This window comes from Eretmochelys imbricata, chromosome 3 (assembly GCF_965152235.1).
Source record: "Eretmochelys imbricata isolate rEreImb1 chromosome 3, rEreImb1.hap1, whole genome shotgun sequence".
In the NCBI taxonomy this organism is placed as follows: Eukaryota; Metazoa; Chordata; order Testudines; family Cheloniidae; genus Eretmochelys; species Eretmochelys imbricata.
Window position 1 is genome coordinate 149,905,022 of NC_135574.1, and position 27,584 is coordinate 149,932,605.

A 27,584-nucleotide genomic window follows, 5' to 3' on the forward strand; every position below is an offset into this window, starting at 1 on the left:
AAAGAAGGAAAAACAGTTAAAGCATTTGAAATATAAAGTATTAAATAAGGCTTTCATTTTAACAGGATCCCATGTTCCCTTTTCCGTTAGCTGGAGAGTTTTTTCTGTAGAAAGAACTCCCCTTTGTCTCATAGTCTCTGAGATGGTATGAAAGATTGTATTAACTGTCCTTTTGGGGAAAAGAGAGAAAATGCAGCTTCCGTCTCTGGTGTTGACTGTCACTTGCAACCTCTGCTGGAAAAACACAGGCATAGCACATGGTCTTACCAGCCACTCCGAGAACTGATAAACTTATACCAGCATTGGGCTGTTAAATCATAGCTTTTAGCTGCCTCTCTGGTCACAGGCTCACAGCAGTGTTGCAAAATACACAGTCTTGGCAGCCTAAGCCTGACTCTTATTAAACAGGTTTCAGAGTAGCAGCCATGTTAGTCTGTATTCGCAAAAAGAAAAGGAGTACTTGTGGCACCTTACTAACCAATTTATTTGAGCATAAGCTTTCGTGAGCTACAGCTCACTTCATCAGTTGCATCTGATGAAGTGAGCTGTAGCTCATGAAAGCTTATGCTCAAATAAATTGGTTAGTCTCTAAGGTGCCACAAGTACTCCTTTTCTTATTAAACGGGAGTTAAAAAATTAGAGGAATAGGAAAGAGAAGAAATATGGAAAGGAAGGAAAGACACACAAAGGGGATGGTGTGTGTGTGTGTGTATGTGTCAATCACAAGCCAGATGGTACTCAGGATTTAGCCTGAGCCACTGGAGGTGGTGATGTCATCTGGACAGACTCTGGTCAGGACACCTCTTAGGATGAGGATGACAAAAGCATACCAGTGTCATCCAGTGAATCCTGGGGTCCCAGGAAGAGGTGGGCTGGCGGCCATGATGGTAAATCTTACTCCTCTCCCCCTCTTTTCTGTCAGCAGTTATCCCCCTTTGTTTCATCTCCACTCATTTCCCTCCAAATGTATTTTATTTTTAAGAATCCTGAAAGGGAGTGATGGGTGGAACATTATTTTGTCCATGAATTAGGTCTAATTTTGACCACCAATTTTGGTTCACTGTCTTCTGATTCTGTGCTTTCCTTGTTTACCAGGCATAATTTAATATACTCCTGGAATTATATCAGGAGGCCTTTTTGTTTGAACTATTTCAGTCTCTGTCTCCATTTTCCACCTGTCAAGGTTGAATCCCCACTCTGGCACTTTGAGTACAGAAGGTGGGGGCCTGCAAGGATTTTAAAAATTAATACTGGCCACTCCAGGCTTGTATTTCATTCCCAAGGTTACAGCTTTTCTCTGACTTTGGCTTGGTAAATGCTGCCACCACCAAATGCAAAAAACCCCATTGAACCTAGGAAGGAGCACTTGTGAATTCCTCCCTGTGGGGTTACCCTCAAGCCCTTTCACCCCCCTCCAGGGAAGAGCTGAGAAAGGAAACAAAGGAAATTAGCTGTTGCCACCAGCTAATTAAACAACACATGCACTAACCGCTTAGGGACACAAAAATCCAATCCAGTTCTTAGAAAAGGTAAAATTTATTAAAAACAAAAAGAAAGGAAATACATTTGGAACTTAGGCTTTTTGGTAGATCTTAAAAGAAACCATTACAAAAATTAAGCATCAAGATAGCTGTCTTGAGGTTCAGCTTAAAGTTTACAAGCAAAACAAAAGCATCTCGGGCTAGCACAGAGGAGATCCACAAGCCAAAATAAAGAAATAAGCCTAATCGCGTTTATTTAAACATGCCCTGTCCAATGATTTCTTCTACGTATGGAAGATGAATTTTTATACCTGGTTCAAGACTTACACAGCATTCCTGCTTATAGCATTGCTGCTCCATGTCTCCTTCTCCAGAGAACAACAGACAAAGGGAAAGTTTTTCTCCTATTTTAAAAAGTTCTAGCCTTCCCATTGGCTCTTTTGGTCAGGTGGCCACTCCTTTTCTTTTACCAAAGGGCTTGTTAACCCTTTACAGGTAGAGCAAGCAGAGAACAGACCAAGAGGGATTTTACAGCTAACTGGCTGGCTGGGTGTCTATCAAAGGGAGCTACTCTTTCCCCGTCTCCCCCCTTTCATGTATCACACCACCTTTTCCCACCAACATTTATGGTTGTAGGTTATTGTGACACTTTATGAACTTTCACTCACTTTTCACAATTGAGCTCACAATTAGGGTAAATTTGTAGGCCCAGTTATCACAGCAGGACTTCTCATTAAATGTTAGTAAGGAAATGTGTTGTGGATAGGGGTTTACGAGCTACAGCCTAGAAAGATTGAAAAAAGTTGCATAAAATCGGAGTTGTCAGGATAATTTTATGTTATGGTAGGACTTTTGGATGGGCAATTTAATATGGAAGGTGTTCAGATACCACAGCTAAAACCTACATCTCTATCTAGAGTGCTAGGTCAAAGTACCAGAGAACAGTTATGATTAAGGAATCTGTGAAGACCCCAAAACAAGAACCAAAGATCGCTAGTTTGGTAAAATCTTGGAAAAAACTCTAGACTAGGTCAGACTAGGCTATTGTTACACAAACACTAAATTTGTTTAAGACATGGTGTATGGTATAGTACTTCTGCGTCGGTTTACTTTTAAAAAGGGCCTATCAGACACATGCAAATGAGCTGTTGGTGAGGGGGACAGAAGTGTAATAAAAGGCCATTACTCATTTGTTTCTAACTTTCTGTATCTCTACAGCCATTGTTCAATTTGTTGTTTGTATCTAACAGAAAATGTTTTGTTTTTGTTTTTTTGGTCAGAATTCTATGTTGTGACAACCATCTGTTTTGCAAATACCTGAAGGGTCACCATTCGGCCTTTCTACTTTGAGTAGGCAGTGAAGGCGAACTAATATAAATGCTATGTAGATACAGTAAATTCAACCCAAATGAAAAGAGGGAGGGCCCCATATTGGTTAAGTGACCTCTCCATCTAGAATTGCCCCTTTGACTTGCCCTACCATAACAGAAGCAGCCCTGATGGGTTCTAAAAGGAATTCCTTCTGCGTCTCAACCAGGATGATGTGGATCCTGCAGGGAGAAAAACAGGAGAGGATCCTCAGGACTCTGACGTGGACACCTGAACTCTATGGGGAAAACTCCTGAAAATATGTCCTATAGAAATCCAGGGAAATAAAAAGTAAATTGGTTCCTTGCTGAAATAGACAATACGAAGGAGTTGAACACCAGGATATCTGACCCGCTTTCAAAATGCAGATTCTGGTTGTGTGGGGGGAATATCATCCACAGTGTAATTACCAGGGTTTCAAAATAATTGTCATAATACATATAATAATAATAAATGTGACAATACATAATATGTATCAAAGGGGAGTAGGGGTTGGAGAAGTTGCTGGAGGAAATGGCTATGAATTTTGCTATGCTCCAGTCCTCTTGAATCGTTGAACTTCCATTGCTACAGCAAACACGCAAATACTATTTCAAACAGATGTGTTAACTTTAACTTCACTTGAAATATACGATACAGTTTATTTAAAGAAAAAGATTCTGGCAAATGCAATAGTAAAAATCAGGTAATTAGGCTGTTTCCTCTTAGATATTCCTAATGTGTAGTTCAGCATATCAGGAGAATGATAATCCCTTGCTTTAAGACTAGCTGAAAAAAACTGCCTATATTTCTCCAAGTCTCTGTTGTGTTTTTTACCTCTGACTATGCGGGGTTCTTTGTGGACAGAGGTTTTAACAGCTTATGCTCCTTTTTAAATGGTCTGAGGAGAGATAGCAGTGATGTGTGAGGGTTCATTAATTATTGCTCTTACCGATGTTTGCACAGGCAGTTGGGATCATAAATGTCAATCTGTCAGAATGGGATGGGTTCAAAAAAGCCTGATTGAGTTCCTCAAAAGCTGTCATGAAGCTAGAGATTAAACAGATTAATTTCTTTCTTAAAGCAAGCAGCAAGGGAAGGGATTTCCTTTCTCTCCTGCTTCTTTTCCTTCTCTTCCCCCATCCTCTACATTTTCCAAGCACTCACCTCTCTGCTGGCCTCACAGTCCCCTGGCAATGTCAGGAAAGAGCCACAGTGATTGTTAGTGAAGCCATGTATGCGCAGTCTGCAAACTCTGCTGTGGAAGGAGAGTGACTGGAAGACTGGGATTCAGTTCTGACAGTCCTGGCATGATTTATTTGGAAATTACGAGCTGGAGAACATAAGTAACGAAGACAAGATCTGTGACAGTAAGGAACAAATGTGAGTTTCTGTTAGAGACCAAACAGAATTTTTAAGAACATTGCTCTATTTGTTTTTCTACTCAACTCTCCAATTTAAAACTTGCTCTACTAAATTACCAATCTTCTCTCACTTTCAAATGAGTCTGACAGAGAAGCTACAATTAGAAGAATCTGCATCCTTAGAGGTAGATTAGAAAAATCCAAATTTCCCATCTCTAAATGTGGAGTTGCAGTTAGTGAAAATGGACGACAGAATGATGTGTTCCTCTGTGGAGGAGACTCCTCATGAAACCTTGGGATAGCTCAATTATTTAATTTTGCCTTCCTTCACGAGAATAAGGTTTTGTATTCTTACACCTGCAATTAAGAAACGGAAAGCTCTCTCCTCCCATTCTCTACCAGGCTGTGTTAGAAGTAGAAAAGAATTGACCTCCGGAATGAACATGAAAACTTACTATTTTGTTTTTTAAACACCCTTGTCTGTTGGTCACATGCCACCTTGTTTTGTAAGAACATGTCAACACCTGAAAGCATCCACTTTGTTGTAGCCCTTCTTGATTGTTTAATTGCTTTAATTAGAATTAACTCTTGACTTCAGTGGCTTCATCAGTTTTATCCAGTTCCTGCAGCTCCTCTAACATGCTGTTGAACGTACTTGTGTCTTGCATTTCACTATCCTGTCACTAAAACTATACGTAAACTATTTCCATTCATTGTCTGCTCCCTATACTTTACTGATGCAAGATTTCAGTACGTGTTTTACTTTAATCTTTTGGAAGGCAGGGTGATCTGGGGGAATGAACACCAAGTTGAGTCACGGTTCTGAATTCTAATGTCAACTCTTCCACTGACTGTGTGGGCAAGTCATTATCTCCCTGCCTCAGTTTCCTCATCCATAAAGTGGGGATAGTGCTTCCCTGCATTGCAGTTTGTCGTGAGGGTTAGTTAGTTTTTGTACAGTACTTGAGCATGTAATACTCAATATAATTTCTAAGTAATCAGATAACTGAGAAACGGGCTACTGTCCTTTAAAATTAGGCTAAGTAACCTCTCTGTAGTCTAACAAAATAGTGTTTAAACCAAGCAAGCCAGGAAGATATGGGCATCTAAAAGGCTTTATTTCTAAATCTTCTCTCATTTCTATTATGAGCCATCTCCTCTATATATTTGATTAGTCATTTATTAATCAACAGGAAATGTGTAATTTAATATTTGGATGTAGTTAATTATACAGTTGCAAGCCTGACCCTGGGCAGCTGTTTATCTAATTTAGGGGGAGCCTTTCCACAGGATTTGGCTATATTAACTAAATTGGATACTGCTTGGCACATGGATTTAAATTTCTCATGGAGACTTCATAATAAACCAGTAGGCCACTGTTTGTTCCATTAACTTAATTTAAAATGCAAAATTGACTGTTGAGAAGAACCAGAATGGCTTATTTTTCTCAGAGCAAAGATATGTGTGAGGTTAACCATTTGGGAACAGCAGTGTCGAATGTTGCTCTGAGTGATGAATCCTGGCAGGTAGGATAGTTCCTGTTATCCCCAACTGTTTAGCCGTGAAGAGGTGTACTGTAGTAGGCTTCATTATTAAACACAGCATGAACTGGGCTACTGTTCCTGTGGAAAGGAGTACTCCTAGCACATCAGGTGTATGTTACCCTCAGAATCCAGTATGCCCAGCCTAATATCATTAGGTATAGTGAAGACAGTGGAATTGATGCAGGTCTGCTGCTCAGGAGTCTGGCTTAGTTAGGATTCTTGGAGCCTGTTCAAAGAGCCTTTGTCATGGAACTTCTCCTACATTGCTGCATAGAGGTGGTTTGAGGTAAAATGGTGCCATTCGATCCATAACGACAAAGATCCATATATTCCTGAGGGTATTCTGCGCCAAAAAATTAAAAATTCTGCACACAGTATTTTAAAATTCTGCAAAACTCTGCAGATTTTATTTATCAAATAAATATGGAGGCTCCAGCATGGTAGTGGGGTAATGGTACTCTGCAGGGGGATTCAGGTGAAGGTAGTTGGGGCTAAGGGGGGGTAGGGGTCTGGGTTTGGGGTGGGGGATAGAGCTCGGCAGGGGGGTCTGGGTGTGGGGGCCTCATTGGGGTGGGGATCTGGGTGTGGGGGACTCGTCAGGGTGGTCCAGGTGCAGCGGGAGTGGGGCTTATCGGGTGGGGCGAGTGTTCGAGTGCGGGGCGGTGAGGCTCAGCGGGAGAGTCATGAGGGGGTCTGCATGCCTAGGGGTTGGGCGGATGGGGGAGCAGCTCCCTGTACAGGGATCCTTCCCCCTGCAGCTGAGGAGTGATGGGCGCAGGAAGCGGCGGAAGGGGTTGCGGGGGGGAGTTGGCAGAGCTTTCTGCAGCTGTGGGAAAAATCTGGGGGTGGGTCTGACCTGCTCCTGGATTCCATGCCGGGGAAGAGGAAGTCTTGTCCTCCCCAGCCCAGCCAAGACTAGCAGCTGAGCCTGGCGCAGGGTAGGTGCCACCAGCCAGGTCTTCCCCAGTCCCACTCCCTACCCCACAATGATTTACCTCTCTGCCAGCTGTCCTGGGCACCCAAAACATACTGCTGAAAAGGGTCTCATGACTGCTCTTGTGGTTTCCCTTTGCTTCCCTGTCAGAAAGTCATTTTTCTGCGGAAAAGCAATGAAATCTGCGGGGAATATAAATTCTGCACATGCACAGTGGCGCAGAATTCCCCCACGAGTAAGCATCCATTTCTCCATCTTCCCTGCTAGATTCTGTCATGGCCTCCTTCCTTGTGGTATCTGAGCGCCCAGAGAGCACTTGTTTGTTTGTTTGTTTGTTTGTTTGTTTATAACTTAAGCACCAGTCATCTATACAAAACAGATTAAAAAGACTGATACAGAAAAAAAAATGCATTTAGAAATCCAGAAGGAATCGCTTTAGGTAAACCTATTTAAATGTAATAAGTCATTCATTTGTGGGCCTCACAAAAGTGAATCTTTTGGTGGGATATGAATGAGCTGTAGGTCCCCTGTATACTGGTCTAGGAGGCAGGCACCTATGGATACTACACACAGAGCAGCATTTGAGGGCAAGAAAATAGAGCAGTTTAAATTGTATATGGTGGACAAGATGGGAAGTCATTGGTGCAAGTCAGAAGTGGGGTGAGATGGTCTAATTAGATGAGAGAACTTTGGCTAATGCATTTTGGACAGATTGGCTGGGAAGAGGTGCAATATGGAAAATAACAAGGGTGTGGATAACTGTTTACGCTGTTGTGCTAATCCTGTAGAGTGGCTTTGTTACTTGGGTAATGATTCGCTTCCTCACCCCTTTACAGGGTGTTCTGGCAAGCACAGGGCACTGAATTTGGTCCTAAAAATATTCTTGCTGATGAAAACTTTATTTTAAAAACTGGTTCAGCTCACACAAATTAAACACGTTTTCCATCATCATAGTGAACCCACAATAGCATTTTAAAATAAAGCTGTTTACAGGGCCAGGGTCCTGCCAGGAAGCATTGTTTGTTCTGTCTTGTTGAATGTATGTTTTTACAATTGGTGTCGCTACAGTAACATGGATTTTTCTCAGACCCCATCCTACACTAGGATATTGACCAATTTCAACACTGGCTTTCAGCAGTGGATCTACTTGAAATAGTACTGCAGACAGTTTGATTTGTAGGGTAGATGGGACAAAACCACTTTCAGGAAGTTATTGAGACTTGGTTCTGCTGCAACAGCACTGTTGAATTAGGGTCCCCCGCCCCCCTTATTGCAGGCCTGTAATGTTACAGCAGAGCTGCTGTTCAAAATATTGTCCACTTAATGTACCTTTTTGGAAACAAAAGCCTTTTGTTCCTGTGCAGGGAAAGGTTAACTTCTGAGGAGGTGGATGTTGTATCAAGGGGGACTGTGGTTGCAGAAATGAAATGGAAGAAGAAAAATTTGATTTTTGTTTTAAATATTATATTGTTTCTAGGCCTGGGGGTCGGGGGGAAAGGGTACCTCAGAATCTGACAATATTGGGAGACCGTGGTGTCTGGGAACGCCTGTTCTCTCTGAATCCTGGATTCCCAACAGAGGATTTTCTCCTGCACTATCTCACCTAAAACAAATGCTTACCTAACCTTTTTAGCCTGAAGGAAGTTGGTAGTGTGAAGAGCATCCCACAGGCAAGATGGCAGGTTTGAGAGTGGGATCCATTCATCCTGGACTTTTCTATAGTGCCAATCGCTGTGGTCTGACAAAATGTCGTGTGCAGACAATTAATTAGCTTCTCATTCTTACGACAGATACACTAACAACTGAAGCATCTGCGGATTTACATCCTCTAAGAGTAGCACGCTTTCTTATAAGAGGAAATGTATATGAAAAAGGTTATTAATGGAAGTAGTGTTGTGCCTAGTTTAGAGAGAGAATCCAGGAGTACTTGGAATCTATAGCATCCATGGGGTTAGTTTATCTTGGTGATGTGTAATCATTTACATTTAGATTGTTATCCTTGTAGAGAAAGGGAGGCACAGTATGATGCTTTTGTATTCCGCCTTCAGTTTTCAGAGCTGTAGCTAGCAGGCTGTGCCTTAAAGCCTCTGTTCTATCCAGCCAGGAAATAGGCTGAACTCGCTTTCAGTTGGCTTTCATCAGAAGCCTCGTTCAGTTGGTTTGTATAGGGGGAATAAAGTCATGTAGGAGAAACTAAATGAAGCTTACAATTGTTTAGGATGGTGTGCGTGCTACATGTGTCTGTGTACAACTAAGCTGTGGCCGGGAGGAGTTATCCAGTTTATTTGATTTTCAGTATTGTGAGCCAGGAGGGGTCCTTGTAGGGAACAAAGATAATTGCTCCCTTAGTTGGTGCCTGTTTTGACTGCTGAAGAATGTATATATGCAATAGAACAGGACGGAACATAATCCTTGCAAGTGACCCCAGATGCAAGTAATAGACCGTTAATCTTTCTAGAACAGGACCTCAAAAAGGAGGTTCTAACATTTCCCCCAAATGTTTGTTCTGAATATTACAGATTCACAGTCAGAGAGCGAGGCTTCTCCTGTGAAACGGCCACGGCTACTGGAGGACAGTAATGACAGGCCTGAGGAAACCAGTCGATCCAAACAGAAGAGCAGACGCAGGTGCTTCCAGTGCCAAACAAAACTGGAGCTAGTACAGCAGGAATTGGGATCATGTCGCTGTGGTAAGTACTGGTTGTCAATACTGTTAAAATTAAGCTTTCTGACAGAATGACATTAGGTACCGTTGCACGGATGGGAAAATGTAGCAGTCCTATTCAGACCTTTTAAAGATAAATTTGAGAGAGAGGATCTAGCTTTCATTGGTGGCAAAAGTTACAGTTAATACTGTCAGATCAATTTCCACTAATGCTCTGTCCTTATGTAGAGCCTTCTACCAAAGGAGCTCAAACCATTTAACACGCATAAATGAATGTAGCTTCATAACTCCCTGTGAGGTGGATGAATGTTATGCCCACTTTACAGCTGAAGAAGCTTGAAGCGCAGAGAAGGTCAGTTGACTTGGTGAAGATCACACAAAAGTCTGCTGCAGAACCTGGAGCAGAAACACAGGTCTTCCTCTGTCCTGTATGTAAATTACAAGACAGTCCTTTCTCCCTATATAAGAATCCTATCTTTAGATGGGTCTGTAACTTTCCAAAAAACCACCCCTTTCCTTTGTGCTGAACGTTTCTATTCTTGATGTCATCCCAAAGGAGACTGTTTCATAAGTTGAGGAAACTGTTCAGCTGTTTGAGGTTTTTTCGGGGTGGATGCTATTGCCTATGCTGACCACTAGCTTGTCTCATTCAGACTACTCTAAATCTATTGGATTTTGGAACTTGTATTATTACATGGACAAGTGATGAATGCGGTAGACACCATGGGAGAAATTGTCTCATCCACACAAATACAATTGTATTTGTTGTAATCAATTTGCAATACACTCGTTAGACGTGGTTACAACAAACACATGGTACTTTTATTTGCATAGTAATTTTTTTCATAACACAATCATGTATCAACTAAGTTTGTGCTTCCTGCATACCACACTTCCTAATCCTGTTGATGTTTATACATTTGGTGAAGTTTGCTACTTGTTTCATGATGCCTCACTACAGTAATTGAGTGCTCAGAGGACTTGTAAACACAATGACACCTGTGGCATTTGGACCAATGCACTCTGGGATGTCCTACTACACAGAACTGAGAGGAAGTATTGTCCGAGCATAGTTAGGGGGTCCTATCTTCAATATGAAATGTCTCCTGGAAGTAAGTGCTACAAAGACAACCCTGTACGGCCTAGAACTCTGGTAAGGATGAAACATGTTTAACTCCCTGGTATTGGGTATTGACCATAGATGTGTACAGAAACTACATGGAAAATCAGACAAGCCACTAACTGCTTATAAAATCAAAAGTTATGGTGTAGAGATTTTAATGGAAGCTGATTGAAAACGCAGTTCTGGACATGCACAATAAGGCATCTGGTGAGATTTTCAGCAAACTACTGCAGCCCTGCTCTCTGTGACATAGCTTGGTACAGTTTCTCTTCCCAGCATGATGGATGCAGAAGCTGCAGCTCTTAGGCTGCATTTGTCACAATTTGAATGAGGGAGTTTGTAAATGCCTGCCTGAAATACACACAGAAAAATCCTCCCTAACATCAAGGTCAAGAGAATTTTGCAAGTATAAAAATAAGTGGATTGTGTAATTTTAGATTCAGCAATTTTTGCTGTATTCTGCAAATTCTAAACTTCCATTTAAAAATAAGTTCTCATATGAAGATAAAGCAATCACACTGGCAATCAACATACTGTTGCCCTATCACTGCTAGTTTGGTAGAAAAGTATTTCCATCCAAACAATAGAAACTGCAAATGTGAAAATGTACACCTCCCCCACTATGGATATGTCAGTGGTAGAGATTTTATTGTCTAAGCCAGTGGTTCTTAACCAGTGGCAGTATACCTCTGGGATTATGCAGAGGTTTTCCGGGGGATGCATCAGCTCATCTAGATCTTTGCCTAGTTTTGCTACAGGCTACATAAAAAGCACTAGCAAAGTCAGTACAAACTAAAATTTCATAAGGACAATGGCATGTGTATATTGCTCTATATACTATACACTGAAATGTAAGTACAATATTTAACTTCCAGCTGGAGGATTTATAATCATGGTAAAAATGAGAAAACAAGCAACTTTTCAGTAATAGTGTGCTGTGACACTTTTGTATTTTGATGTCTGATTTTGTAAGCAAGTAGTTTTTAAGTGAGATGAAACTTGGGGGTTCACAAGACAAATCAGACTCCTGAAAGGGGTACAGAAGTCTGGAAGGGTTGAGAGCCACAGTATAAGCATCTTTGCACTGTCTGGTTAAACAAAAGCGGCAATTAGATGCCAAAATAAAAAAAAAATTGCAACATAAGCGACAATGAAGTTAAAAATCGTATTTTTTTAAAAAAAAGATCCTTCCTTTAGTTAGTAGCTTCATGTTATTAAAATTGATAAGTATTTAAATCAAAGGCCTTGTCTATATACAGATTTTGTACCAGTATAACTATTTCAGATAGGGATGTAGGTTTTTTTTACTGAAACAGTTACGTTGGCACAGTGTTCTCTGACTGGTTTTTGAATGTTATAATTCTTGACTTCTGATTTGTTTCCATTTATTCTTTTACGTAGAGACTGTCCGGTTTGACCAATGTACATGGCACATGATGGCATATATCACATTGGTAGATGTACAGGTGAATGAGCCTCTGATAGTGTGGCTGATGTGATTAGTTCCTATGATGGTTTCCCCTGTAGAGAGATGTGGACAGAGGTGGCAACGGGCTTTGTTGCAAAGATAGGTTCCTGGGTTAGTGTTTTTGTTGTGTGGTATGTGGTTGTTGGTGAGTGTTTGCTTCAGAGACTGGACAGTCTCTACTTAAAAGAATAAATGGACACAAAATCAGACATCAAGAATTATAACATTCAAAAACCCGTTGGAGAACACTTCAGTCTCCCTGGTCACTCGATTACAGACCTAAAAGTTGCAATATTACAACAAAAAAACTTCAAAAACAGACTCCAACGAGAGACTGCTGAATTGGAATTAATTTGCAAACTGGACACCATTAAATTAGGCTTGAATAAAGACTGGGAGTGGATGGGTCATTACACAAAGTAAAACTATTTCCCCATGACAGGTTTCAGAGTAGCAGCCGTGTTAATCTGTATTCACAAAAAGAAAAGGAGTACTTGTGGCACCTTAGAGACTAACAAATTTATTTGAGCATAAGCTTTCGTGAGCTACAGCTCACTTCATCGGATGCATTCAGTGGAAAATGCTGAAATTCCACTGAATGCATCCAATGAAGTGAGCTGTAGCTCATGAAAGCTTATGCTCAAATAAATTTGTTAGTCTCTAAGGTGCCACAATTACTCCTTTTCTATTTCCCCATGCTTATTTCCCTCCCCTACTGTTACTCTCACCTTCTTGTCAACTGTTAGAAATGGGCCATCCTGATTATCACTGCAAAAGGTTTTTTCTCCCGCTGATAATAGCTCACCTTAATTGATCACTCTTGTTACAGTGTGTATGGCAACACCCATTTTTTCATGTTCTCTGTGTGCGTATATATATCTTCCTACTGTATTTTCCACTGCTTGCATCCGATGAAGTGGGTTTTAGTCCACGAAAGCTTATGCTCAAATAAATTTGTTAGTCTCTAAGATGTCACAAGTACTCCTCGTTCTTTTTGGTGATACAAACTAACACAGCTACCACTCTGAAACCTATACCAAAAGAAGCAGCAAGGGTACAGTCTCCAAAAGCAGCTTAACATTTCTTCAACATTTACAAGTTGTCTTTTTCCCATAGTCACCTGCCCCAGCACTAGAATTAACACTAAACATGAGAGAGAGGTAACTGGAATATGCATGCCTTTTCTTTGAATTTGGGTGTTTCGTATTTTGTTGCCAATATTTTTTTAAAGAAAATTCTCCCAAAACGTTTGTTTTTTCTCTGGAAGGGTAGCATTAACAATGAACCCTCAAGAGACAACTCCTCCGAAACAAGGTGCCTGTGGTTTTTCTTTTGTGGTTACTGCATTTCCACTCGGATAACCCATGTGCTAGGGAGAGGATTTGTAATATTTGATTAGGCCATTGTTTCATCAAGTTGGGTATGCTGCCTCCAGCAGACTTGTTTGCATGAAGATCTGATGCAATACTGCCTGCTATTATCGGGCATGCACTGAGCAGTCAGATGAGCTGTATATGCAGTGATCTTTCCCCATCTACCCTGAAGTTCTAAAGCGAGCTGTGTCTATTTCTGAATATTTCATCCACTGAATGACTGTCTAGAAGCTCATTAGATAATGCTGTATGCTAAGCAAACACCTCTGCAACCCATTACCTCATGCAGATTTCACAAATGTGTCTTTCACAGTCTGCCATACCCAGGAACTTACGCTCTCAGAGTAACATTATTGCAATGTTTACATTCTGAACAATGCATGGCTTTACTTTAAGCAGTTTCTGGTGGTTTACAAATGCTTGTAAAATGCAGTTTTTGTATTAGCTTAGAGCTTATATGGCCTTGCTTACCAGTGTCATCTGAACTAGATATCCAGAGCTTACACCATAGTTTTACAGTTTCCAAGTCCTAACGATATGATGCTTCAAGCCTGTTACACCTCTCCAGGTGTAATCACTCTCCTGCAGGACACTGCACTTCAGAGAACTGGGGCCAGACATGCCCTTTATACTGCTCCATTGCTCCCACTGCCTCTCAGATAGCCAGGCATCATTGACACTACATGGAACTTCAGACAAATTTAACAGTGTGGTAGGGTTTTAGGGGTGGGGGGGAGGGAAACAATTTACTACTGAGAAGGGAATCCCAATAAAGATACTTTAAGCTCAAACACAACATTTCTCAGCTGTAGAAATATTGTTTTTTATATGTTCACAATCTTTTTTCATTCCCCTTTCCCTCTGTACAGCTTATTAACTGCTGACAAGAAATTCACAGCTCATAAATAATGCTTAAGAGCCATTGCTATATAAATTGAATGTGTTATGAATTGTGATGGGCCTTTTTGTAGCACTCTGTGCCTAAAGCAGGAAGAACAGAGGATGTCATTTTCATTAATTTCTAATGAGGTGCCAATTAAAGGCAAGGAAGGCGCTTAGAAGGGAAGAGTTACAGAGCTCCCCTGAATCCTCTACCCTGGGGCTGTCATATGAACACACTGCCAAGCTTTCTCTGAAAATTCCATTAAATTACAATCTCATCCAGAGTGCACACAGACAAATTCCGCTTCCCTTTGATCTTCAAAAGAGCAATTTGTAAGATGAGTTCTGAGCTTTCTCTCACAGTGAACTGGAACAGGTGATAGGAATTGTTAATTGCCAATGCACTTTGCAGGCTTCAGTGAGGAGGCGAAATTTGAAAATGACTTCTCATTCTGTGCCTCTCTGACGGATAACCTTTAAATTAACAATATCTGAGTAACACCAGTTTCCTATGAAACCTTTCTAGAAGCCAGTTACACCAGGCATGTGTTCAGACAGATGATTCTAGCACTGTGTGAATCCTTGAATGGTTTAGTTTCCCATGATGGATAATGATTGCATAAAAATACTGTTACTTAATATCTGGTTCAGTGGGCAAGTAGATCAGCTATTACGTTAGGAACCTTATCTCCCAAAGTGTATTTTAATATAAGCTTTCTGCCAAGAGTGTAAGCAACACAGAATTGAGCAGTGGGTCATGTCTGCTTTGCAAATCAAACTGCCAATTCAGTAGGAATGGTGAGCAAGGTTGCCAACCATGAGCAAACTTGTTGACTAAAATTAGAGACAGTAAAGTTGTCAGTAAAAATGGCAACATAACGTTGAGAGTTCTTCCTTTTTCCAATGTAAATTTCCCAACTGATTATTTGTAGAATGGATTCACAGGCTTTTCATTAATGATTTGATAAGATATATGTGGCCATTAACTGAAGCTGTACACATTTTCAAAAATACATTGAAATTATAATAATCTAAATTATGGAAGCTGTTTGCATAGAAAATATTGCTTAATTTTATGACCGTATTTCTCCACACAGCAGATGAATATTTACAACTAGTAAACTGTTTAGTCACAAAAAATTGATTCCTGGTATCACTTGATTTTTAAAGTCAAACCTTAAAAGCCTGTCAAGGTCTTTGTTAACAGTGTTAAATTTACAGTGGCTTTCTGGAGTGGTATAAAATCACAGGAACTGTGAGCTGAGCTTCTCTCTCTGTATTAAAAATCTCATATAAGACTTAAGGGGATGGCTTAGGGGATTGGCAGTAATGGGATTTCCCCTCTTTCACCATTTCAAATCCAGCCTTGGTCAGCAGTTAAAGAAAAATTACTACCATCCGCTGGCTGTTCTGTGGTCCCTGTGTGAAATGAATTAGTGCTCAGTATTCAGTTCCTAGTGGACATACATGTTCATATCCCAAGCCCTTCCTCCCCCCGTAACAACCGTCTTTCATTGGCATTCTGTTAGCAGTCCATGCAGAAGCTGTTACTGAATGCAGCTGAGACTGAGCTTCCCTTTAGCCCCTCGTGATGGTCCGTCAGACTAGTACTGCTGTTGCCTGTCCAATATCTTTTCTGTCAATAGGTGTCTTTAGTCTCCCTGACTGTCAATCCAGAACCTAGCCTTAAAATGGGGGCAGAGAGAGGGAAGAAATGTGAAAACCTTCCATTTAAGGCCCCGTCTATGTTTAACGATAACCATGAGTAAGCACTATTTTGAAACAATGTAAAGCAGTCATATAGAAGTAGTTTCTGTCCACAAAATTGAGAAAAAGACACGTTATAACCATTAGGACCTCTGTTATAATCAGTATCTAGGTAAAACATGGCTCCTTCCCATGGTTATAACATGTTTTTTCTGATTTCACAGAGGAGAGAAGATACCTTTTAAAATGTGCCTGAGTTACAATGGTTTCACAGTGTTTAAACAATTATTTTTGTAGTGTACTTGGGACAATATGGCAGGTATTGTATTCTGAGATATAAAACTAGAATGAAAACTGGCCCGAAGAGTAATGAGTTCTCTGGACTGCCAGGGTAGAGATTCAGCAGTGACTCGCAAATTCAGTGTCTGATGGCAAAAGCTAAATGTACTTTGTCATTCAAGTGCAACCTTATTTCTGTGTGGCAGTGGCAAGTTAAAGTCTGATAATTGACGTGTGGGTTTTAGAGTGATAGGATCATAAAAGCCAGGAAAGTAGAGTGCACATAGAGGTACACTACCCCTTTAAAAAACAATCAATCAAACAAAAAAAGAATGCACATCAGTTTTGCTTTTGGCATGCTTCATGTGATTATGAATCTGTCCACTTTTTGCTTCATAGACTCTGTCACTCTTGTTGTCTGTCAGAATCTGGATTATCCATTTAAACACTGGGCTAGAAGAATGTGTATTTAGCCCCAAACTGATAAATCATGTATGCAGCCAGGTGCAAACTTCTTGTGGGGATGCTACCACAGTAGAAAAGTAAACATCTTTCTGATGGCCTGTTTAGGGCTCTTCTCACGGTAGTACTGGTGTAATTGAAGTAGGAAATAGGTAGTATGCACACAGACTAAAAGATGATGTGATTCTGGTAATAATTTAAAAAAAAAAAAGACCATTACTTGTATTTTACCTACTCAGCAGGAGAGGTAATGTAGTGATCTTGAACATAGGAAAGGTAGGTGAGACCTTCTAATTTCAACTCTGACACTGGATCCTTTTGTGGCTTTAGGTAAGTCACTTACTCAGTCTGACTCATTTGCCTTGTCTGAAAAATGAGAGTTTCCAGGCTCCTTGCCACAGAGCTGGGAGCCCTGGATCCTAAACTCTGAGGCTTCTGGCTCAGCCATTGGCTCCCAAGGGTTTCTAGACTCTCAATTCCTTATCAGTCCACTAAGGCTGATAGGATGCCAGGAACTGAGAAGCCCTGGGAGCCATAGCTGAGCAGGGAGCTTAAGAGTTTGGGCTCAGGCATGTGTGTGATCTTGGTCTTATCGGTCACATCCTGAACCAGCAAGGGTTGGAAGTACTGTGTAAATTCAGCTTGCTTCTCAGGGAGGGGAAGAAAGTGATCTTTCATAACTCTACAGCTCTTTTTGCATACCTTTCCAGCACAAGTGGGCTTCTGAATGGAACTCCATCCAGCCTTCTTCTGCCAGAAGAAAGAGGTTACTATGACATGGATCCCTGAAGTAGGAGGCAGGAGGGAAAATCAAAGTGGCACTTGGAGTCCTCTAAGTGGGAGAGGGAAACAGAACATAAAATAGATTACACTGAGTTTTCAGCCTAAATTTAGAGCTTTTTGTCTCAAATGGTTTGGTCAGCAGCTTTGACTATTGTCAGGGGATTAATCAATTTACAGCAACAGCTGTAGACAGCTATTTAAATCCAGGGCATAAATAATCTAATTGAGAAAATGTGTTGCAAGTTAAAGCACTGGAGTCCTGATAGGCATGTGAAGGTTTAAGGTCAAAATACCTGGAGCCACATAAATGCCCTGGATTTATGCAGCTTGCACATTGCCTCAGCATGGAATCTTGTCATGATTTATTCTGGCTCTTTAATAGCCTTATCTGACTTCCATTTTCATTGGTTTGAAAAAAACAGAAGGTACACATACTTTATCAGATAACTTAGTATTGCTTGCTTGTTTTAATTAAATTATTGGATACACTTTGGCTTTTAATTGAATCCTCAACTTTTGGGAGGAGTGTATTAGTAGAGATTAACTTGGTGTGCAGAGACTTTGAGAAGTATGAATACTAAACCAGAGTCAGTGCAAAGTATGAAATGTTCTACACCCAAGAAGCCTTACACTTAATGCCCCAACACAGATGCTCGGGTGGCTGTATCCCATCCACTTTACCTTTCTCAAGAGATATCAAAGCCTTTGGCACATAGTGATTGCTACTCTATATGGGGCACAGACCCCTGCAATATTAGAGCACTACCAATTCAGTCATAGACTTTAAGGACAGACGGGACCACCAGATTGTCTAGATTGACCTCCTATATAACACAAGCCACCAACACCATCCAGCACCCGCACAATAAACCCAACAACCAAAATTAGAGCCCGTAGGAAGCTAAACTATTATGTGCCTCAGGCAAAGAATGGGAGGGATCAAGGTGTACCAGTGCCCAAGGACCCCGCAATGGTAGGGAAATAAATAAGTGAGAGATACATGCCAGGATTGTTTGGTAGATTTGCACCCATATGCTGCAGAGGAAGGCAAAAAGCCCCAAGGATTCTCCCCCAGGCTGGGAGGAAATTCCTTCCCAACCCCACATACAGTGGTCAGTTAGGTGCTGAGCATGTTAGCAAGAACCAGCCTGCCAAGCACATCTAAGAGAGAGAATGCTTGGTGCTACCTCCGAGCCCTGGCCCTCCCCAACGTTTCACAAGGAGATTTTTTTTTTAAATCCCCCAATGTATAAATTTCTTCATGACCCCCTGCTGGGGTGGCCAGATGAAACCCTGAAAGATGCACTTTTAGGAACATAAACCAGAAGTGAGCCCCAGGGCTGTTGAGCTCTGTCCCCTTCCATGACAAGCAAACCTGTCATACAATTGCACTCATGAATTTGACCTGTTCTCTCTCAAAACCAAGTTTTGCCCCCACAACTTCTTTTGTGGGCTGTTCCAGAACCTGACCCCTTTGAGGGTTAGAAACCTTCTTCTAAATTCCAGCCTTAATTTGTCCATGGCCAGTTTATATCCATTTGTTCTTGTGCCAACATTGTCCTTTAGCTTCAATAGCTCTTCACTCTCCCTGGCTTTTACCACCCAATGTACTTATAGAGAGCAATAATATCCCCGCTCAGCCATCTTCCAAGCTCCTTTCCTAAGAAAGGATCTCCATTCCCCTTATTATTCTCATAACTCTTCTCTGCACCTGTTCCAGTTTGAATTCAACTTTCTTGAACATGGATGACCAGAATTGTACATAATATTCCAAATGAATTTTTACTAGTGCCTTGTACAATGGCATTAATACTTGAGATGCCTCATTGCATTAGCCTTTTTCATAGTCACAGCACAGGGGTGATTATAGTCATCCTGAGATCGACCCACCTACCCAGGTCTCTCTCCTCCTTTGTTGCTTCCAACTGATGAGTCCCCAGTGTGTAGCAGAAATACCTATCAGACCCTAAATGCCTGACCTTGCACTTCATACTATTGAATTTCATCCCGTTTATGTCACTCCAGTTCATCAAATCCTCCTCTGCATTGACGATGTCCCCAACTAACTTTTGTATCATCAGCAAATTTCATTAGCACACTCCTACTTTTTGTGTCCAGATCATTAATAAAAAATATTGACAAAAATTGGTCCCTCAACATATCCTTGGGGAACTCCACTAGTAATCTCCCTCCAGTCTAATAACTGACCTTTCAGTACAACCCAATTACATTCTCCCCTTCAGTTTGTTCCTTATCCACCTTGCAATTCTTATACTGATCTCTACCTTCCCTAATTCGCCTAATAATTTCCCATGTGGTACCTTGTAAAATGCTTTACTGAAGTCCAAGTATATTAGATCTACTGTACTCCCTTATCTAAAAAATCAGTTATTTTCTCAAATAACTGGCATGATCTACTTCCAGTAAACGCATGTTGCTTTATATCCCCTTTACCATTTATCTCCATGCTTTCCTTCACCATTTGTTCTAAAACCTTGCATATTACTGAGATCAGACTAACAGGTTTGTAATTGCCCAGATCACTTTTCCCCCCTTTCTTAAGTAGAGGTACTACATTTGCTTTTCTCCAGTTAAATGGTAATATCACCAAATAGACAGATTTATTACAGATCCTGGCTATCAGACTAGCAATCTCAGATTCCAGTTCTTTCAGTATTCTGGGATGGAAATTATCCAGTCCCCTGATCTGAGTTGCATTAAAGCGCTTTAAGTTTTTCTTCCATCTCACTTGTGGTAATTTCCATTTCCATTAGCCATTCTGCTTTCATGCACATTTTTCGTTTTATCTTTATTGAAATCCGAGGCAAAGTATTTATTTAGTTTTGGGGCTGTACCTAGATTATCTTTAATCTCCTTCCCAAACCTCACTGCATAGCTGCCCAACTTCATCCATCCTTATTCTTTTTTTTATCCAGCTTGACTCTTGGCAATTCTCATTTTATTCCTACCTTTTCTAACCTCCACAATGTAGCTTTATTTGCTGATCATCCCCTTCTTCCATTCCCAATAGACTCTCTGATTACTCCTAATAACCTTTTTAAGGTGGTTATTTATCCAGCTGGGTCTCGAGCCTTTCTCTTTCTCGTGGCGAATGGGGGAAGTCCCGGATGACTGGAAAAAGGCTAATGTAGTGCCAATCTTTAAAAAAGGGAAGAAGGAGGATCCTGGGAACTACAGGCCAGTCAGCCTCACCTCAGTCCCTGGAAAAATCATGGAGCAGGTCCTCAAAGAATCAATCCTGATGCACTTGCATGAGAGGGAAGTGATCAGGAACAGCCAGCATGGATTCACCAAGGGAAGGTCATGCCTGACTAATCTAATCGCCTTTTATGATGAGATTACTGGTTCTGTGGATGAAGGGAAAGCAGTGGATGTATTGTTTCTTGACTTTAGCAAAGCTTTTGACACGGTCTCCCACAGTATTCTTGTCAGCAAGTTAAGGAAGTATGGGCTGGATGAATGCACTATAAGGTGGGTAGAAAGCTGGCTAGATTGTCGGGCTCAACGGGTAGTGATCAATGGCTCCATGTCTAGTTGGCAGCCGGTATCAAGTGGAGTGCCCCAAGGGTCGGTCCTGGGGCCGGTTTTGTTCAATATCTTCATAAATGATCTGGAGGATGGTGTGGATTGCACTCTCAGCAAATTTGCGGATGATACTAAACTGGGAGGAGTGGTAGATACGCTGGAGGGGAGGGATAGGATACAGAAGGACCTAGACAAATTGGAGGATTGGGCCAAAAGAAATCTGATGAGGTTCAATAAGGATAAGTGCAGGGTCCTGCACTTAGGATGGAAGAATCCAATGCACTGCTACAGACTAGGGACCGAATGGCTAGGCAGCAGTTCTGCGGAAAAGGACCTAGGGGTGACAGTGGACGAGAAGCTGGATATGAGTCAGCAGTGTGCCCTTGTTGCCAAGAAGGCCAATGGCATTTTGGGATGTATAAGTAGGGGCATAGCGAGCAGATCGAGGGACGTGATCGTTCCCCTCTATTCGACATTGGTGAGGCCTCATCTGGAGTACTGTGTCCAGTTTTGGGCCCCACACTACAAGAAGGATGTGGATAAATTGGAGAGAGTCCAGCGAAGGGCAACAAAAATGATTAGGGGTCTAGAACACATGACTTATGAGGAGAGGCTGAGGGAGCTGGGATTGTTTAGTCTGCAGAAGAGAAGAATGAGGGGGGATTTGATAGCTGCTTTCAACTACCTGAAAGGGGGTTCCAAAGAGGATGGCTCTAGACTGTTCTCAATGGTAGCAGATGACAGAACGAGGAGTAATGGTCTCAAGTTGCAGTGGGGGAGGTTTAGATTGGATATTAGGAAAAACTTTTTCACTAAGAGGGTGGTGAAACACTGGAATGCGTTACCTAGGGAGGTGGTAGAATCTCCTTCCTTAGAGGTTTTTAAGGTCAGGCTTGACAAAGCCCTGGCTGGGATGATTTAACTGGGAATTGGTCCTGCTTCGAGCAGGGGGTTGGACTAGATGACCTTCAGGGGTCCCTTCCAACCCTGATATTCTATGATTCTATGATTCTACAAGTTTTTCCCCCTTGCTTGTGGTGTAAATTTCAGATAGTTTCGTATAGTTCATTTGAAGAAATTCCAAACCTCTTCTGCATTTAAGTTGTTGAGCTCTTTAGTCCAGTTGACTTCTTTAACTATTTCCCAAAGTGTCTGGTCTGCCCTTTTATTTTTGAAATAAAAACTCATAGTTGATGTTTTGATTATCCTTCCATTTAATTTAAACTAAATCAACTTGTGACCACTCGATCCAAGGTTATTTCCTACAACCAGCTCTTCTGTGATGTCTTCACTACTGACCAAACCATGTCTAAAATCGCATCGCGTCTTGTTGGTTTGGGGCAGTTTGATGAAGAAAACTGTCTGTCACATCCAGGAATAACTGGGCTCTACCAGTATTAGTAGCATTTATTCTCCAGTCTATGTCTGGGAAGTCAGTCTCCCATTTACACAATTCTCAGTAGTATTTCTCTTTCTAATATTAGAGGTATCTATCCATATCTAAGTCTCACTCTGAGGGTCAAAAGCAGACTCCTAACACTATACTAATAGAACTTATTTTACAGTCTTTCCCCAAAGTGATTTTGACCCAGACTGACTGTTTTGGCCATTCTGTTACTTTGTATTTCTTTACAGTTTACTGCTTCATTGATTTGAGGTGCTATTTCTCCACACACAGCTTTTACCTTTATTCCTCTCTCTCCTAAATAGCACATACCCATCAATACCTGTATTCTAGTCATGAGTGTAATTCCACCATGTTTTTGTAATCCCTATAATATCTGTTTTGAACAGACTTCTTGCATTCATGTGCAAGCGTGTCAGTTGTTTCCCTCTGACCTCATGGCAGCCTTGCACCACTGATGGCTTTTTGCCTATATGTATGGTTGTGTGGGTTGGCTTAGGTCCTATTTGCAAGAGAGGGAAGAAAACAGAGCAAATCAGAAGGGAAACATGCTTCTCTTTCTCACTAGGTTCTTCACCTCTCACTCTCTTACACACCATCAAGGGTATCAGAAGAGACATATTTTCTATCCAGTATGAGAACTGCAAATCAGCAGTACTTCCTAACTATCCTGAGGCTCTGAGGCATAAACTTTCACTTTGCATCATAGATATCATGGCATGATATGCTTGCCATGTGAATCCAGGTTGAGACTTGTTTGCCTGCAGCCTAGTGGTGCTCCAGTCCTAAAGCATGAGTGGGAAGACTCAGAGAAATATTATGATGCATCTTACGCTCTCTGATGTCTTCCCCTTCTGCTGATTTCAGTTCAGTTATCACTTTTGTTGGTAGCTTCTAATAAGCACTCAGTTGAAAAGAACATCTTTAAAAAGACAAGGAAAGGCTAGCTACAGTGATCACAGGCAACTGTGGAATAAACAAGGTCACCAGCCCATCTGTTGGTGCTGTCTGTTTCCTGGAACATGTGCGGCTGGCTGGCTGTGTGTGTGTCTGTCTGTCTGTCCCTCTGTAGAGGCAAATTAACTTGGGATCACTTGATAAGCTCTAAGATGCTTTGCATTAATATCTAGAAACCCTGATTTCCAGCATTAAGGAGTTAGCACCCCCCCCCCCCCCCCCCAGTTCTGCTCTTGGAATAGAAATGATAGAAGGAACATATCACTATCTGTGGCAAAAACTGCCTTGGGCCATTTCTCCTGGAGTTTTAAAAATTATATTAATTTGGATAAAAAGCTTTACCATAATGTGACTCATCTCTCTTCTCAGGGCGAGGTGGATGTGGGGAGGGGTGACAAGATTCCCAGCAAAAGCATGTTGAATGCAAAAGTTTTACCTTTATCCCTAGCACTTACTCAGAGTCCCTGCCATTTATAAAGTTTGGGGAAACAGGAGATTAGTTTGGCTCATTCATTTCCAAAGGTCAATTTTTTGGTGAATTATTGTGATTTGTGGGCTTGTTGGGTTTATTTTTCTTCTTTTTGTACAATGTCATTAAAAGTGAATGTTGCTGGATTTGTGCAATGAAAGCAGACATTACCAGCACAAAGCAATTCCTACAGAAGAGAGGAAAAAAGGTAATTATAGTTTGTGCAAGGATGGAACTGTCTGGAAGGAGACAATAAAAAATGTCAGCAGAAGAGAATATTTTTTTTAAAATTTAAAGTGACAGTGCGCACAAATTGCATTGGGAGCTTCATTAAGCTGGACTGTAACACAATTTTATTTATTTCCATTGTTGGCTGTTCTTTTAGAGCAGTCTGATGGAGAGTATCGGGAATAAACTGGATCACAATGGCATCTATAGAGCAAGAGTTTCTCAAGTACTCTGTACAAGTCTCTAGAATGTTTGCTTTGTATCTTAGCTATTTCTTCTATTTTTACATTTGTCTTATCTGGTCCATTTTCCTTCACTTGAAAAACCAGCAGATTACGCTTATTTTAGGATTCCCCTAATGTTTAGCTGCTTTAATGCCAATAATATCTTTTAAAACAAATTAAGTCCTCTTTCCCTTTGTAAGGGGGAGAGTTGCATAAACACTCTGCTTTGGGGATTACTGTTACCTTGCTATGAATGATGTCTAACGATCTTAAACAGTACAGCAGCATTCTGTATCCGCAGTAGGAAGTAATCTCTTCTCTGCTGATTATCTGCCCTGACATGCACTATACTGGATAACAGGCCAGTCATTTCCAACCCTGTAGAGTAAGTTTAATTCTTTCTTAGCCATGTAAAGCCCAGGGATGGAGGAGAATGTAAAACAGATCTGTTTTATTCATGGAACACCTGCAGCTTCTCTGCCCTGCCATAGGCTTGATGAAATAAAATGTATTAAGATGCTTTAATATATCTCTCTGTTACAAATTCTGTCTTGGGCAGTGGGTCAGTAGACACAATGTAATCCAGGTATTTTTGCTGATGGAGTATGAACTGCTAATGCTTTCCAACAAACCACTGACTGTAACCACCTCCTGTTACAGACATGTACTTAAAAATGAGCTCTCTGGCCTCCTAGCTGTCCTGAGCTTCTAGGAGTTTCATTCCAGAATGAATCTATATTTTATATGTTTAGAGTTCGATATATATATATATTATCATTCAGCCATGACATTTGTCTCTGTGGATAGGAATTTTCATGTTTGTCAAAAAATTTGCTAGAGCAAAGCTGTTGTGCAAGCTGATTATTGTAGAGGAAGATGTGATCTCTAAATTAGCTAGGACCAGTCCTGTGCCAATTTGGAAATCAGTACAGTGAATACAACTGGGAGACAGTTTAGGGAATGGCAGTTGGAATTGTGTCTCTCTGGTAACTTGGCACCAGGCATGATTCATTTTGAAAAAGCTGTAGTTACCTCAGGGCATTTGCCTGCATTCCTCGTTAAAGAGAATTAATAAATTCCAAGGCCAGAAGAGACCATTGTGATCATCTAATCCAATCTTCTGTATAACACAGGCCATAGAACTTCCTCGAAATAATTCCTAAATCCTATATTTTAGAAAAACATCCCATCTTGATTTAAAAATTGTCTGTAGTGGAGAATCCACCATCACTCTTGGTAAGTTGTTACAATGGTTAATTACTATCACTGTTAAAACTTGATATCTTAGTTTCTCCAGTCTGAATCTTTCTAGTTTCATCTTCCAGCTATTGGAGAATGTTCAATCTTTCTCTACTAGATTGAAGAGTCCTTTATTAAATATTTGTTCCCCAGGTAGGTATTTATAGACTCTAATCAAGTCACCCCTTAACCTGCTCTTCATTAAGCTAAACAGATGGAGCTCCTTGAGTCTATCACTATACAGCTTCCCCCAAAAACTGCGGTAGTCAAGCCTGAAGGCATGAAAACATGGATCACAATGGCCAGATCAGTGTCTGGTGTGATTGGGGTCCAACAGTTTGAGTGCAGATACCTTCAGTGGTGGGTGTTGTAATGAGGGTGAGTTCTTCCAAGTACTACTTCTTCCCACCAACATCATCTCAGTCTTGTTAGGGTTCATCTTCAGTCAGCTGTTCTTTATCAGGCACTAATTTTAGCCAAACAAAACTTGGAGGAGATGATGGTAGCATCTGGTAAAGGAGGTATAAAGCTGGGTGTTTTCTATTAGCATAGAACATAAGAACAGCCATACTGGGTCAGACCAGAGGTCAATCTAGCCCAGTATCCTGTCTACTGACAATGGCCAATGCCAGGTGCCCCATAGGGAATGAACAGAACAGGTAATCATCAAGTGATCCATCTCGTCGCCCATTCCTAGCTTCTGGCAAACAGAGGCTAGGGACACCATCCCTGTCCATCCTGGCTAATAGCCACTGATGGACCTATCCTCCATTAATGTATCTAGTTCTTTTTTGAACCCTGTTAGTCTTGGCCTTCACAACATCCTCTGGCAAGGAGTTCCACAGGTTGACTGTGCGTTGTATGAAAAAATACTTCCTTTTGTTTTAAACCTGCTGCCTGTTAATTTCATTTGGTGACCCCTAGTTCTTGTGTTATAAGAAACTAACACGTCCTTATTTACTTTTTCCAAACCAGTCTTGATTTTATAGACCTCTATCATATCCCCACCTTAGTCATCTCTTTTCCAAGCTGAAAATTCCCAGTCTTATTAATCACTCCTCATTTTGAAGCCGTTCCATACCCCTAATCATTTTTGTTGCCCTTTTCTGAACTTTTTCTAATTCCAATATATCTTTTTTTGAGATGGAGAGACCACATCTGTGTGCAGTATTCAAGATGTGGGCATACCATAAATTTATATAGAGGCAATATGATATTTTCTGTCTTATCTATCCCTTTCTTAATGATTCCCAACATTCTGTTAGGTTTTTTTTGACTGCCGCTGCACATTGAGTGGATGTTTTCAGAAAACTATCCACAATGACTCCAAGATCTTTCTTGCGTGGTAACAGCTAATTTAGACCCCATCATTTTATATGTACATTGGAAAATATAATCCCAACTATACATGCATTTATCAACATTGAATTCCATCTGCCATTTTGTTGCCTAGTCACCTAGTTTTGTGAGATCCTTTTGTAGCTCTTTGCAGTCTGCTTGGGAATTAACTCTCTTGTATCATCTGCAAATTTTGCCACCTTACTGTTTACCCCTTTTTCCAGATCAGTTATGAATATGTTGAATAGGACTGGTCCCAGTACAGATCCCTGGGGGGGATACCACTATTTACTGCTCTCCATTCTAAAAACTGACCATTTATTTCTACCCTTTTTTCCCTGTCTTTTAACCAGTTACCAATCCATGAGAGGACCTTCCCTCTATCCCATGACAGTTTACTTTGCTTCAGAGCCTTTGGTGAGGGACCTTTGTCAAAGCCTTTCTGAAAAGCTAAGTACACTATATCCACTGGATCTCCCGTGTCCACATGCTTGTTGACCCCCTCAAAGGATTCTAGTGGATTGATGAGGCATGATTTCCCTTTACAAAAACCATTTTGACTCTTCCCCAACAAATTATTTTCATCTATGTGTCTGATAATTTTGTTCTTTACTATAGTTTCACACAGTTTGCCCGGTACTGAAGTCAGGCTTACCAGCCTGTAATTGCCAGGATCACCTCTGGAGCCTTTTTTAAAAATTGGCGTCACATTAGTTATCCTCTAGTCATTTGGTACAGAAGCTGATTTAAACAATAGGTTACAAAC

General features: G+C 41.0%; 1 protein-coding gene and 1 long non-coding RNA gene across 2 annotated transcripts in view; one reads left to right on the forward strand and one right to left on the reverse strand.

Moving 5' to 3' along the window:
* Positions 1-27,584, forward strand: part of ZFAND3 (zinc finger AN1-type containing 3) — a 244,140-nt gene that overhangs the window by 203,052 nt on the left and 13,504 nt on the right. Inside the window, exon 6 of the mRNA XM_077813609.1 lies at positions 9,190-9,360. Coding sequence (XP_077669735.1) covers positions 9,190-9,360 — 171 coding nt within the window. The remainder of the gene's footprint in view (positions 1-9,189; positions 9,361-27,584) is intronic.
* On the reverse strand, positions 1,638-17,452 carry LOC144263032 (uncharacterized). The gene is made up of 3 exons (XR_013345703.1): positions 17,332-17,452; positions 3,996-4,190; positions 1,638-3,031 (listed from the first exon to the last, which is right to left on the reverse strand). It is a non-coding gene; the product is annotated as an uncharacterized LOC144263032 (long non-coding RNA).